The 15,705-nt window shown below is 39.8% G+C and overlaps 1 protein-coding gene across 1 annotated transcript; it reads left to right on the forward strand.

The window, feature by feature from the left end:
- Window positions 1-3,096: 3,096 nt before the first annotated feature.
- On the forward strand, window positions 3,097-6,194 carry LOC118207939. The gene is made up of 3 exons (XM_035382156.1): window positions 3,097-3,566; window positions 5,569-5,691; window positions 6,091-6,194. Exons 1-3 carry the CDS (start codon window positions 3,149-3,151, stop codon window positions 6,192-6,194), a joined length of 645 nt encoding a protein of 214 aa, XP_035238047.1. The 5' UTR covers window positions 3,097-3,148.
- Window positions 6,195-15,705: the final 9,511 nt, after the last annotated feature.

Here is a 15,705-nt window from a genome sequence, read left to right on the forward strand (position 1 = left end):
GAACTCTGCTGACTGGCTGCTCTTCAACGTGCCTAAATTCCCAAATTCTATTCTGCTTTTGAACTGTTCTCTAGTTTTTGGTTGCTGCATTCATTCAAATCACTAACACAGGTACACCAAGCTGTGAATGGTACTGCCCCTCCCTAACTTCTGAAAATGGTTACCCTGTACACTCCAACCAGACCTCACTGTTCAGCATCCTCCCGCTAGCTGGCTGTCCCACCTCTTTGAACGTTCTACAGCTGCTCCTTATGGTCCCAGCACTTCTCTGTTCTGGTTTCCAGATGGTCGAATGACCTCGCCCAGTCAGTCAGAATGGCAGAATTAGGCTGTTTTCCAAAAGCATCTAAACCCCACCCTATTTAGACTACTACTGTCTCTATTTTCAAAAATATTCTCTCCCTTTATATGGCAAGGTCTGCTCTTTGACAGTGGTGCTTGTATGACTGTTAATTTACCTATCTCTAGATCCAGTGCTGTTTGCTTGCCCTGCAAAAGGCAATGGCTAAATTGCAATAGCTAATTGTTAATTGTAAATCATTTAAAGCTTCCATTTACATATATACTCAGTCATACCACTGGATATGTTTTAACGTTTTTCAGTGTTTGTTCTCGGCGTACATAAAGGTGTGCTTGTCTCTGTTTTCATTTTCATAATAAAGATCTAACTGATGTTTTACCTTTGTGTCGCATTACAGAGCAGTTAGGACATAAACAAAGTTTGACTTTAAAGCAGCACTGAATGCCTTCTTATTTTTACTTGAGAAAATGTGTTTATGTATTCAAATAAAATCAATTTTATTTGTATAGCACTTTTTACAGAGAACTGCCACAAAGACACTTTACAGAGGAGAACTGGGCACAAACCAGATCTGAACCCCAAAAGACAAACAAGGTAAAAACTTTGCAGAAGGGCGGGGGGGGGGGGGGGGGGGGGGGGGGGGGGGGGCGTAACACTCGAACAGTGGCGAGAAAAAACTTCCCAATAGAAGCAATCTTCGGAGGAACCCGCCTATAGAGGAAGCCAATCCTCCATTGGCTGGCTCAGTGTAAAGTAGAGGTTGGATGGATGTAACAGAACTGTAATAAGGGATTTATTGCAGCAAATAATCAAATGTTGAGCAGGTTACAATTGATGTACTAAACTATAGCTGGTAAAGTATAAAGTCCAATAGAAGGGAAGTATAATATGCAGTTCAGAGAGGTGGGGTGATGGCTCTGAGGTAGAAGGGTGCGTCAAGGCATGGGCTCGAACCAGAGGAGATACAGGGACAGGGACAAGGCTGGAGTGACATTTAAGATTCCTGTAAATTAGGAAGTTAAAATTTCAGTCAGATGCTGTTCTGTGGCAAAGGCTTCAGACAGTTGTGACACAAGTTTTAAGAAAAAAGTGGAAAGAATGGCTTTGCGTGGACTGAATAGACTTCTGCTGGGACTGCTCATTAACACAGCTGTTCAGCTGTTCTATCACAAGTAAGAGTATGATACAGAGAAGATATTAACATAGTAGCTGTAGTTGTCATGGTTGTTATACTATTTCTGTAACTGCGGCAGATGCCCTTTTCAAGATGGCATGTGGAATAGCATAACTAAGTTGTATTTATACACCTCTGAATTTATAAACCAGGTTCTACCAAAAAGATCAGTCACTGAGCTCAGTACTAGCATGGTCTCAGAGAATATCAGAACCTTAAGTGATCTTAACTAAAAGGTTCCTCAATAAATTATGGAGGGTGCTTGAGATTCTACTAAAATGACCAGGGATGAGAGTTTTACTCTGCAGGACAAAACTGAGAACTCCCTCTTCACTGAACCTTGGAGAGGGACAGATAGATGTTGTGTTAGAGAAGCACAGTACCAAAGCCGGTCCACATGAAATGTGTGGAGGAGCAAGCAGAAAGCAGGTGGACAGAAAAGATGGCTGCAAATTTCAGTTGCAGAAATCATTTGTGAATAAATGTAATGTGGTTTTCTACCCCCTTGTCAATCTCTGAGCTTGTGACTGCTGTTGTCTCTATTGAAAAACAGTTCATCTTCGACAAGTTTGAGCCCTTTAACTACTTTGAGCGCTTAAACTATTTATAGAAACTTTACATTTAAGACTCCCAGAGGGGAAACAAATTATTTGAATTCAGTAGAATATGCAAATGTTGTGAATAGAATTGACCACTCGGTACAACTTATCTTCTGATAGCTCCTTCTGTAGCTAATCAGGTGCAGTCATATATATGCCATCTATGGCACTGAACAAAGAGTAAAAACATGGAATGCAAGAAAAGTGCTGAAATGTATAACTGCACTGTAAAATAAATTGTAAAATATAAACGGATCATTATATATTGAGTAAACCCATGATGTCAATCAAACACAGTTGGTCTTAAATAGTTACTAGGGTGTCTATTTCATGTCCTGACAGCAATTATGTGCATTAATATTGTCTTAGTCATTAAAAAGTTAGAAATAAACTACGGCCTATTGTTTTGTGGAAAGTTCTTAGATGGGAAAGGATGCTGTACTTCATAATATTAATCCCTTTTCAGAAACTTACAGTAATACTTCAATAGTCACCATAAAATGAAGTCTGCTCTTCTGCCTCCTCATCACCCTCACTGTATCAGCGACTAAACTATGTTTCTTAAATCTAAACAGAAAAGTAGTTGGTATGTTATCTGTCTCTTTAAACCAGATTTATTTATTTGTTCAAAATTATGTTGTATCTTCTAACCTGAATATCTCTGAGCTCTGTTTTAAATGGGCCTTATTCATTTTCCCCAGGTACCAGTGGTTCAGAACCTACAGTGTACTCCAGTGTGAGAGAGCTTGTCAGTTTACTATTCAACATCATGGTTCTTTTAACAGTTCATCAACTATGTGGGCAGGGAGAAATGGACAATCAAGAAGCTATATTGAATTGGTCATTCATGGAAAGGTCAGCGATGAAAATCAAGAGAAATCTGGAAAGCTGAGAGTGGGACCTAACTGTTCTTTACACATGAATAATCTTACCAGTGCTGATGTTGGACGGTACTACTGTCGACTGTATCACAATAAAAACGATTATGAAGATGCTTCTGTTATTTACTTGTCTCTTCTCAATAGTAAGTATTTACATTTGGAATTAGTCAGATTCTCTCAGAATGATGCATGAATGCAGATAACTAATGATTATGCACTTAACTTTAAAATGGGGTCATTTTCTACTAAAATTATTATTTGTGTAAATCAGCTTCATAACTCTATTTTCGGGAGTAGACATGTAACAATATCTCATGTTTCATTTTCAGTCTTTGCATCTTCTCCAGTGACAGAGCTGAAGATTGGTAGTACAGTTACTCTTGTCTGTGAACTTCACAGCCCTGGGTCTTGTGGAAAAAGCATTAGAGTGAGCTGGGTTAGTGAGACAAGAGACCCACTGCAGGGAAACAGGCACAAACTGTCAGAGTCAGAATGCTCCTCCAGTCTGACTGTGACACTTGAGCGCTCAGACCGCAACATGAAGTGGAGATGCCTGCTAACTGTGGAGGGGAAGCTGAAGGCCTCACACAGTTACACCACAAGCTTCCCTGGTAAGAGTTGGCTTTCATTTTAGTTAGAAGACAACAGAAGTTACTTGCCACTCATAACAGTATTAGGACAGTATGGACTTTTAAATCAAAATTATTTATTTAGTGTGCATTGAATATTTTAGCTGAAAGCATAATTTTTAAAAATTGGGTCAAACATAATTTATGGTTAAATTTAAATTGTGAAAGGTTAAAAATGAAGAATTTGTTCTACACAGATACACTTACTTCCACGTGGAAGCCTAAATTGCATAGTTTAATCTTTAAAGTTTAAACTAAGAGTGCTAAAACCCTGATGCACAATCTTTATATTCCATTTATGGCTGATAGGCAGCACTTTGTTTCAGTAATACCTTATCTGATATTTTCAGTATCAGCTTTACAGTTCTTTATAGCTACAGTTTTTTGACTGTTGACAGTTTTTTCATGGACTTCTGAACTGCTCTGTGTTCTAAAAGATTTCTAAAAGAGGTCTTTCAACAAAAAATGAAGTTGAATTCTTACTTTAATCTTTCCTATCAATATTCCTAGTTCCACACTTCTTTCCATCACTTTGGTAAATGAAGGTGAATACTCATCTCATCTGTCCATAAGATTTTGTTCCAGAACTCAGTTTTTTCATGTACTTTTTAGCAAACGATAGCTTGCATCTTCTGTTCCTGAGGCTTAGCAGTGTGAGGCTTTTGCATGTTGTGGTGATGCTCTGTGGTTATGCTATTTGTAGGCTTCTCTTTATGGTAGTCTTTTTGACACATCTCTGCCAGCATCCTGCACAGTGTTTTGATCTGTTTAACAGATAACAAGGTTTTGTTTTTTTCTGCACAATTGAAAGTATACTTTAGTCATCTACTTCAGTGATCTTCTGTAGCCCATCATTGATATTTATGAGCTCACTCACATGTGTTGTTGCTCCTTAACAGTGTATCAAACAGTTGACTTTGGCACACCCAATGTTTTGGCTATGTCTCTGTTCATTTATTCAAATTTTTCAGCTCATGATGACCTGCTTTACTGGCACTGACACTTATTTGGTCATCATGTTGAGAGACAACAGCAACTGACCCCAACTGCAAAGTCCACACCTAGAATCAATTCTATAACTTTTGTTTGCTTTCTTGTGCATGAAACTGTGCAAAGGCACACTAGCTGAGCAAGAAACAGCTGACAGTAATTGTGCAATTACTTTTGGTGCAGTTGTATGTATAAAAAGGGCTGTAATTCCTACACGGATCTACAGACATGGAAGAAAATACCCTCAAATGAAAGCTGACAATCTGCTCTTTATCCTTCCTCACATCATTGGTTTAATTCAAATCCAAAGTGCTGGAGTACAAGCAACCCAACAAAAATTGTGTCACTGTCCAAATACTTAGGGACTGCACTTGATACGTTGATACATAATCAAAGCTACGGATTGCACAATGCCAGTGTGTAAAGCATGGTGTTGCATGGAGTCAGGAAAAGAGGGTGTTGTCTGTCACATAAAAACAAAAGAACAAACAACAAAAGGCAAATACGTATGTGAGAATAGTAAACTTGAGTACAGGACAGAGGAGGAGCCTTAACAGCAGCTCTCAGTCCTCTTCAGCTGCGAGCACAAATGAGGAACAGCAGGAAGTAACACTTGCGTGGTTGGTAAGTGCGTAGGTTCCATAGATCTTGTTGACTTGAACACAATACTGAACATAAATTGCATCAGTAAATATGCATCAGGAGAAGTTACAAAGCTATTCTATTAGAATTGCCCTCTATTCAGGTATGGATGAATAAATACTGTCTATGACACACAATTAAGTTAATATAGGAATAGTTTGCTTTGTATTGTACAGTTTCACAAAAGGAGCTGAATGTTAACAGAGCTAACTTATCATCATCACAACACAAAGCTGGCAACTACAATTTGCATCTCAATGTTCTTAACACTATTGCAAATGATCAGAATTGTTAATATTTGAAGTTCATTTAGGAATTGCAGTAATTTTTACATTTCACTCCATGCCCTCAGATGTCAACGCCTGTCTGTCAGTTTGTCTGCCGGCCCGACTGGTTTTCTTCTTCCTTCTCCTGGCCATCCCCCCGATTATTGGAACCATCTTTTACATAAGGAGGAGGAAACATGCACAGACAGGTGACACAATGAGGAGCAGGTGTTTCCACAAATGACAGACTACAGTATTTGTGTAGTGTGAAACACTTATAATACACTGAAGCAATTATAATACACTGAAAATATGTCATATAGCAACGTCAGTGTGAAAGCTACATCATTAAATAGTCGTCACAAACACCACGATAAGGGAAGATCAGTTTACATTATAGTGTCAATGCAAAAGTATGTAAAATATTATATCAGATGTATGCAATCAGAATGTATCAGTGTGTAAATTACTGTCAGTAGTATAGAATCAGACTACATCAGTCAGTGTAGTGTAAATTGCACCATCAGAACCACACTGTAGTACTAGAATAAGTGGTGTAAGACTGTACTGCTGAGAACTGAGTGTTACACCTTTTATGTTCCCTGTAGACCAAATGCCCTCTGGACCCTCTTTGGATTATATCAATATAGAGATGTTGGACAGAAACGCCGTTCCTAATTTCTCCCAGCAAAATGCATGCAATGACTTGTAACATCGATATGTATATAAGGGAAATAATAATTCAGTTACAGTTACTGCATATCTTAAATGTTGACCTGACATTTTTTACTGTTCTGCACAGTATACATACTGCTATGAAACAATATTCTGGGCATTTCTCATTATTAATGCATTGCTTACTGTTGGCCCTAGTTGAAATAAAAACTGATTCACAAAATCCTGAAGATACATCCTTTCCCATATCTACTGTCTGAGCATAGCATGTGTTTTCATATCATCACCTGTTGGACCTGTTGTTTAACACCATTCCTGAAATATGTTCTGATATTAAGGCTAATGCTTGTCAGGGGTAAGTCAATTCAACACAAGTCTGTGCACCTAATGTGCCTTGAAAAATGCTTAGTTCTCACAATGTAATTACTTTAATCGATTTAGCCATGTTTTGATATGACTGTAATGTAGTTGTTTTCATACTATTCATTTTTAATTCTGCAAATGTGTTATCACACATAGCTTATTTTCAGTAACTAGGGGGACCGCACTTATATTCCTCATAGCAAACATAGCTTTTTCTGACATAATGTGACCTTAAGAAGTGAAACCATCCCTCACTAGACAGAACGAGCCTAATTAAGAGCAATTAACTGCTCATTGGTATTCAGAATAAAAATCAACAACCACAGCGGGTCCCCAGGATTGCGTTGGGAAACCTCTGCTGCAATGTATAATTTTTCCACAAGAGGGCAGTTTAGTTCTTCATAGGTCTAGTCAGTAAAATAAGCAAGAGTTTGTGCATTTAATTTACTTGTGACGGTAGCTGTCATTCCTCTTCTAACAGCATTGTCATCTAGTAGTACGCATTTGAAATCATGTGCCCCAATGTAACATTCCTTACGGAGGTTTGTAAGCTGCAGTTGACAACTTTTGTTGTGTATTTTCTGAGAAGATTATAAGCGTGCAAATCTTTAGATTGTCACTTTTAGATTCTCATTCACCTGTTAACTAAGTGTGGAACTGAAGTAGAGCAGCCATGCCTCTTTGAGCAGGGCAATGGAGAGAAAGTCCAGAAAGTGATAACCTTAGCACCACTCCACCCCCTGTTCCCACCCCACATCTCCAGCCTTCCCCCCAACCTCAACCCCCAGGTCAGTGATGGTGTTCACCATGTCTGGCTGGAGGGTCCCCAAAGATTGACTACACTACAGAAGGGACACAAGACACACAATGGAAGACTGAGAGGGAGAGAGAGAGAGAGAGTGGGTGGGTGAGTGAGTGAGTGAGTGAGTGAGTGAGTGAGTGAGTGAGTGAGTGAGTGAGTGGGTGGGTAGGTGAGTGAGTGAGTGAGTGAGTAGATGGGCAGGTGGGTGGGTGAGTGAGTCGGTGGGTGGGAAAAAATAATGGGAAAAGTTTGTATTATAATGCAAAGCTAATCATGAGGCAGTTCAGGTCTAAAACTAGGACTGATTAAAAGAATGCCTTACCTGTTCTTCTCTTGCATATCATGATCAATACCACAATCAGGACAACAGCTACACATATAGCCACCCCAGAGCCAATCCAGACATCTCTCATATTTTCATCTGAGATAGGGCACAGAGATTTTGTGTTTCTCCAGCTATTCATACATTATCTACACCCACTTATCTTGGGCAAGGTTGCAGGGGTGGTCAGTTTCCAATAATTCAAATGTTTTATGATCCAGTTTGACAACATACCATAAATTTATCATTTCACTTTGCTTTGAAAAGCTGCAATGTCACATTAACCCTCCTTGTTCTCATCTATTGCGTGCCCTATAATAATTTCTGTGGTGTGGGGATGGCTGGTTTAAGCAGCCACACCTGCCCTGGGTCAAGCTAATTAGACCTGGCCAATTGGATAATTGGTTAAGAATTAGATAATTGGCCAAGCTAATTGGACCCAGGAACAGGAGTGGCTGCACCTGTGCGTAGTGAGGTAAACACTGCGCACAGGTTAAATCTGCCATTTAAGGAGGAACTCTCTGTCATGACAGGGTTTTACATCTGCTCACTTGGCTGTAACATCTTGCCAAACCCTCGTCAATAAATCTGGACTGTTGGAACATTATCTCCCTGTGTCTCTGTGCTGGAGGGCCCCTAGGAAAGCCACTTCGGTGGCCTGTGGCAGGCGTGTTTGCCACAATTTCATTATGACCTTTAGAAATGATGTTAATGGACAAAAAAGGGGAATGCATGCAAGAAATAATGAAAACTCACTACTGCTATTATTGGATGTTTGATTGATACAAAGAGAGGAAAAAATATATGGCGCTGGTATTCTCATTGGGCCTCATTCACAAAACATTTGTACAATCACATTTGATCGTGAACTGTGTGTAAGAACGTATCTGTATTTGTTAATGGCTGTTTCCTTATGCTAATCACATGAACAGGATTGCGCACAAAATTTACAGTCAGCATTCATCATCTCATACACCTGGGATATGCACAAAAACAAAGGTATGCACATGTGTCATGAATCCCATATTGGTTTTTCTCAGGAACATTTTTAAGAACAAAAGTAAGAATAGTTTAAGAAAAGTTTTGTGAATGAGGCCCAGTAATGTTAATAATGCATGTAAGAGTGAACCTCATATTGATGAAAATGTTATGAAGACGAAAACTAATGAAAAACATAGCTGACCCAATTTTTTAAAATTATGTTTGCAGCAAAAATATTCAATGCACACTAAATAAATTATTTTGATTTAAAAGTACATACTGTCCTGATACTATTATGAATGGCAGGAAACTTCTGATGTCTTCTAACTAAAAGGAAAGCCAGCTCTTACCAGGGAAGGTGGGGGTGTAACTGTGTGAGACAGGCACTCCTGCACTGGAGTACACTGTACTTTCCGATCCACTGACACCTGGGGAAAATAAATAAAGCCCATTTAAAACAGAGCTCAGACATATTCAGGTTACAAGATACAACATAATTTTGAACAAATCAATGAATCTGGTTTAAAGAGACAGATAACATACCGACTGATTTTGTGTTTAGAAACAGATTAGTTTTACAGAAACAGTTTAGTTGCTGACACAGTGAGGTTGATGAGGAGGCAGAAAAGCACACGTCAGAATAAAAGGGCATCTTTTATCAAAGTGTACAACAACGTTTTGCTCCATCTTTCTACCATTGCACATTTGTGTTTTTGATGATATACAATAAAACAAGAAAACTAACTAGAAAGAGCTATTTGGACCTTTTGAGTGAAATCTTTGACACTGACCAAGTTTTGACTGAGCTATACCAAAAAATAATGTGCGACAGGGTCAGTTAAATCCTGGGTAATGTTAGCCAGCTACAATGTGCCAAACTATGCAATGAAAGTGGATGGCAGAGTGGCACGCACAGTAAGAAATGCAGCATTTGTGAGAAGTGAAACAGTGTTGTTGTGTTCTTGTGGTATTTTAATATTTAATATTTTGCATCATGATTATTTTTAAAGACCTGTAAACAGTAATAAAGTAAACTTGAAATTGATAAATCTGTCTGTCTTCAAAAAATACTAAAAATGAAACCACCTCCCCATACATTCCTTTACGACAAAAACTTTTAGACGAAAACTGATGAAAAACATAGCTGACCCAATTTTTTAAAATTAAGTTTGCAGCTAAAATATTCAATGCGCACTAAATAAATAATTTTGATTTAAAAGTACATACTGTCCTGATCCTATTATGAATGGCAGGAAACTTCTGATGTCTTCTAACTAAAAGGAAAGCCAGCTCTTACCAGGGAAGGTGGTGGTGTAACTGTGTGAGACAGGCACTCCTGCACTGGAGTACACTGTAGTTTCCGATCCACTGACACCTGGGGAAAATAAATAAAGCCCATTTAAAACAGAGCTCAGAGATATTCAGGTTACAAGATACAACATAATTTTGAACAAATCAATGAATCTGGTATAACAGTGTCCGTATGCTCACTAGATGGCCAGCTGCAATATGAGTAGGTGCTAGTTAGTGCAGAACAGCAATCCAGAGCATTCACATGCAGTGACCGGGTGACAGAAACATAAGCTCAGCTCTTCTGACAGCTCTATGGTCCTGATCCAACCTTCCCACATGTTTTACTATAGGATTGACTAAAAAGGTGAGTTTTGCAATGGGAGATTATTCCATAAAGCAGGAATTTGGTAGAAGATTATTTTAATTTTAGTTATTGTTGGAACTTTTAAATAGAGAATGTATTTACGCAAAATAATACTTCTTCTTTATTCAGAAGAACAGATATGCAAATGAGCGTGTTTTGACATGATCTTTCCATTGCGGGTCATTATTTTTTTCTTTTTTCTCTGAATTTTTTTTTTCATTTTTTTACCACTGTGAGTGACAGATCTTAAAAGTAAGTGGTTATATTTGCTGACAAATGGGGACGTGAAAATCACACCCAATCTACGTCACCATGTTGCGCTGTTTTTAGCCACGCTGGGAAACTGTTAAACAGCCAACTGCTGAGTAAATGAACCCTATATGATGCATTTCTCTTGTGCATTTCTGCCTGTTGTCTCTCTCTCATATATATATATATATATATATATATATATATATATATATATATATATATATACATGTCTATGGCACTGAACAAAGAATAAAAACATGGAATGCAAGAAAAGTGCTGAAATGTATAACTGCACTTTTAAATAAATTGTAAAATATAAATGGATCATTATATATTGAGTAAACCTGTGATGTCAATCAAACACAGTTGGTCTTAAATAGTTACTAGGGTGTCTATTTCATGTCCTGACAAGCAATTGTGTGCATTAATATTGTCTTAGTCATTAAAAAGTTAGAAATAAACTACGGCCTATTGTTTTGTGGAAAGTTCTTAGATGGGAAATGAAGCTGTACTTCATAATATTAATCCCTTTTCAGAAACTTGCAGTAATACTTCAATAATCACCATAAAATAAAATCTGCTCTTCTGCCTCCTCATCACCCTCACTGTATAAGCGACTAAACTATGTTTCTGTAAATCTAAACAGAAAAGTAGTTGATATGTTATCTGTCTCTTTAAACCAGATTTATTGATTTGTTCAAAATTATGTTGTATCTTCTAACCTGACTATCTCTGAGCTCTGTTTTAAATGGGCCTTATTAATTTTCCCCAGGTACCAGTGGTTCAGAACCTACAGTGTACTCCAGTGTGGGAGAGCTTGTCAGTTTACCATTCACCTATCATGGTTCTTTTAACAGTTCATCAACTACGTGGGCAGGGAGAAATGGACAATCAAGAAGCTATATTGAATTAGTCATTCATGGAAAGGTCAGAGATGAAAATCAAGAGAAATCTGGAAAGCTGAGAGTGGGACCTAACTGTTCTTTACACATGAATAATCTTACCACTGCTGATGCTGGACAGTACTACTGTCGACTGTATCACAATAAAAACGATTATGAAGATGCTTCTGTTATTAACTTGTCTCTTCTCAACAGTAAGTATTTACATTTGGAATTAGTCAGATTCTCTCAGAATGATGCATGAATGCAGATAACTAATGATTATGCAGTTAACTTTAAAATGGGGTAATTTCCTACTAAAATAATTATTTGTGTAAATCAGCTTCATAACTCTATTTTCGGGAGTAGACATGTAACAATATCTCATGTTTCATTTTCAGTCTTTGCATCTTCGCCAGTGACAGAGCTGAAGATTGGTAGCACAGTTACTCTTGTCTGTGAACTTCACAGCCCTGGGTCTTGTGGAAAAAGTGTTAGAGTCAGTTGGGTTCGTGAGACAGGAGCCCCACTGCAGGGAAACAGGTACAAACTGTCAGAGTCAGAATGCTCCTCCGGTCTGACTGTGACACTTGAGCGCTCAGACCGCAACATGAAGTGGAGATGCCAGCTAACTGTGGAGGGGAAGCTGAAGGCCTCTATAGGTACACTATATACACTATAAGTAATTGCTTATGGACATGAATATTCATTTGTTCACATTTGTCAGCCTTGTCCTCTGCAGTTCAAATCCACATTGTGTTTGTTACCAAAACTGTGTAAAGGTAGGATGAGGTGAGAGTGTCAGTTATTCATAGTCATTTAATGTTGTGTTACTGCACATACCAAACTACTGCTTGACATCTGATGTTCCTTGATGTATGAATTCAGAATGCTATAATCCCAAATACAAATTACCTTAATTTATGCCTTTTAAGTATGTATTTCTGAAGACGGCCTGAGTTTTCATTTGGAAGAGTGAACACTGGTGTACAGAGGTTCAGTTCTTTGTGCTTGTCTGCCTAAATTGAGTGATCTCACTGAAGATTCTTTGAGCAATCTGTTGTTTTTAGCTGTTTTACAAACAAGGTGTAACAGTGTTTGTAAGCTCACTATATGGCCAGCTGCAATATGAGTAGGTGCTAGTTAGTACAGTATTCAACTAGCAGATAAAGTACAAATTCCAAACAAAGATTTCTATATTAAGAAGAGCAAGTCAGTACATTTAGGTCCCCAGATGGTTTGAAAGAATAAGATATTTATGATGTTAAATTTTTTATATGTAAAGACTTGAGTGTAATTTGGAAAAGCTGTCAGGTGGTATGCTATGACAACATATCTAAAGTATTAGAAAAAAGGGGTATACACATCCATGACAGAGATGCTGGACTGACAGCACCCCAACACAGCACAGAACTGCAAAACAGAGCATTCACATGCAGTGACCGGGTGACCGAAACCTAAGCTCAGCTCTTCTGACAGCTCTGTGGTCCTGATCCAACCTTCCCACATGTTTACTATAGGATTGACTAAAAAGGCGAGTTTTGCAATGGAAGATTATTTCATAAAACAGAAATTCTGTGGAAGATTATTTTACTTTTAGTTATTTTTGGAACTTTGAAATAGAGTATGTCTTTACGCAAAATAATACTGTTTCTTTCTTCAGAAGAACAGATATGCAAATGAACATGTTCAGACATGATCTTTCCGTTTTATTTTCTTATTTCTGTTTACCACTGTGAATGACAGGACTTAAAAGGAAGTGGTTATATTTGCAGGCAAATAGACGGGGAAGTGAAAAACCACACAAAATGTACAGTCATCATGTTGCACTGTTTTTAGCCAAGCTGGGAAACTGTTTAACAGAAATATATACACAGTATTGTGCAAAAGTCTTAGGCACCCTAGATTCAACTTTTAAATATAATATATAGTATATATTTGGTCTTAGAGGTTTATTTTTTGGTTTCTGCATTAGTGTGTCAGTAGAAAAGAGCAAATTTGAGATTTCCAAACATGAATTTTCCAGATATGTTTTTTTTATTTTGTTAAATAAAGTAACAGACTACCTTTCAGATAAAAACTTTATCAAGGGTCTCTGGGATTACCTGGAGAGCCAGAAGCAAGCAAAACAGCCAAAATCTGCAGAAGAACTGTGGCAAGTTGTCCAAAATGCTTGTAACAACCTACCAGCCAATTTTCTTATTAAACTGCAGGACAGTGTACCTAAGAGAATTGATGTAGTTTTAAAGGCGAAGGGTGGTCACACCAAACATTGATTTTATTTAGTTTTTAACAATTTACTGCTCTTTATATTATTTTTTTGATATTTATAACTGTCAGGAGGTAGCCTGACAGCTGTGCTGGATTCATTGGGGGATTGATTATTGGAGTCTGGGTGCACATGCAGATCGGGGCGTAAGCCGATTCGCCGGTCGCGGGAGTTTGGGGCATGGCGCAGGCAGGTGAGAGGGAGAACGCGAGAGACGCCAGGGGTGAATGTTGGGTTCCTCAGACGAGGATATTTTCCTTTTTTAGCTTTAAGTTACTTTAGTTAATGTTGAGGTTGGGTTTGCTTTCATTTTGTTATTGTTATTTCTGTTTCCTTCTTTTGTATGCGCTGTCTCCCGTCCTGGTGGTGGCTGGCTGGCGGTCCCGGACGCTGCACTGGTGCCACGAGGAGCGAGCTGCGCCCGGACCGAGTGGAAAACATGGTGGGATTCTGGGAGGAGCGGCGCTGTGCAGAGCCGGACTGGTCCTGTGGCAAGGACACTGCGCTACTCCGGCAAGGACCAACGCCGCAAGGGGAGACTCTAGACAAGCCCTGAAGAGGGCGGAGGAACAGCGAGTCTCCCACTCTGAGACTGAAAAGCGCGGACCAGGACCAGAGCCGGCGCCGACTCGCTCTCCAGCTGCAGGGCGCAGCAGGGACTCTGCGTGGCAAACAGTGGGACGGCAATAACGTGCAGCGGACGGCAGAGTGGTCCGGGGCGCCGCCCAGCAGCCCAGAGACTGACGTGGACAGTGGGAGACAGTGGACCTTTGGGGTTTGAGTTTTTTTTCTTTCTTTTTTTTTTTTTGTGTGGATGTAGAGTGGCCCAGCATCAAGGCGTGGGCCAACTACATCCTATCTTTAATTTTGATTATTATGTTGTCTGTGGTGTGTGTGTGGGAGTGTGAGGTGTGAGTGTGCGTGAGACCCCGCCTGTGTTAGTGGCTCCCCCTGTGAGATGGCAGGGTGAGGTCTCCCCCCTCCGGAGGCAGGGCTGAGGCACAGGGGGGCCAGAGTGGGTACACTGTTTTTCTGCTGAGTGTGGGCACGTGTGAGGGGAACCCCAGCGGCTTAAAAGTGTGTGGCGTGTGAGGGGTGTCGCTCTTACCTGCGTCGGGGCTCCGTGGAAGGGAAGGGGAGGGCCAGAGTGGGAGAGTGCTAGAGGAAGCCGGGGGGAAGAAGGAAGGGCGGGGTAGGTGCGAGATTGTGGCGTGCTCTGTTTTTATGAATTAACAATTAAATAAAAGTTTCCCGTTTACCTGCCTTGTCCTGATCTCCTGGTGGTGGGTGGGTTCCTGGACAGGAAAAAAAAATTGTTAGGTGGCGGGAGACAGCGCGGGCTGCTTCTGACCGCCGGCATTGCAATGCCTAGCAGGCTGGCTTATTGGCCTGTGCCATCAGGCCACTGCACATGGTCCAAAACTCTGCTGACTGGCTGCTCTTCAACATGCCTAAATTCTCAAATTCCATAATGCTTTTGAACTGTTCTCTAGTTTTTGGTTGCTGCATTCATTCAATTCAAGTTGCTAACACTGGTATACCAAGCTGTGAATGGTACTGCCCCTCCCTAACTTCTGAAAATGGCTACCCTGTACACTCCAACCAGACCTCACTGTTCAGCATCCTCCCGCTAGCTGGCTGTCCCACCTCTTCGAGCGTTCTGCAGCTGCTCCTTGCGGTCCCAGCACTTCTCTGTTTTGGTTTCCAGATGGTCGAATGACCAGTCAGTCAGAATGGCAGAATCACGCTGTTTTCCAAAAGCATCTAAACACCACCCTGTTGAGACTACTACTGTCTCTATTTTTAAAAATATTCTCTTCCTTTATATGGCAAGGTCTGCTCTTTGACAGTGGCGTTTGTATGACTTATTTTACCTATATCTAGGTCCAGTGCTGTTTGCCTGCCCTGCAAAAAGCAATTTAGGCTAACTTTTAGGGGACACTCAAATAGTGGCGAGAAAAACATTTCCGATGGGAAGCAATCTTCGGAGGAACCCAACTATAGATCACTCGTATATTGCG

Source organism: Anguilla anguilla, chromosome 1 (genome assembly GCF_013347855.1).
Source record: "Anguilla anguilla isolate fAngAng1 chromosome 1, fAngAng1.pri, whole genome shotgun sequence".
NCBI lineage: Eukaryota > Metazoa > Chordata > Actinopteri > Anguilliformes > Anguillidae > Anguilla > Anguilla anguilla.

Bases quoted from the DNA above. Each gene is read 5' to 3' on its own strand.
- LOC118207939 (XM_035382156.1), top strand. From the start codon at position 3,149: ATGCAGATAACTAATGATTATGCACTTAACTTTAAAATGGGGTCATTT. The intron at 3,567-5,568 runs GTAAGAGTTGGC...CCATGCCCTCAG, and splicing joins TTACACCACAAGCTTCCCTG to ATGTCAACGCCTGTCTGTCA. The intron at 5,692-6,090 runs GTGACACAATGA...TGTTCCCTGTAG, and splicing joins GAGGAAACATGCACAGACAG to ACCAAATGCCCTCTGGACCC.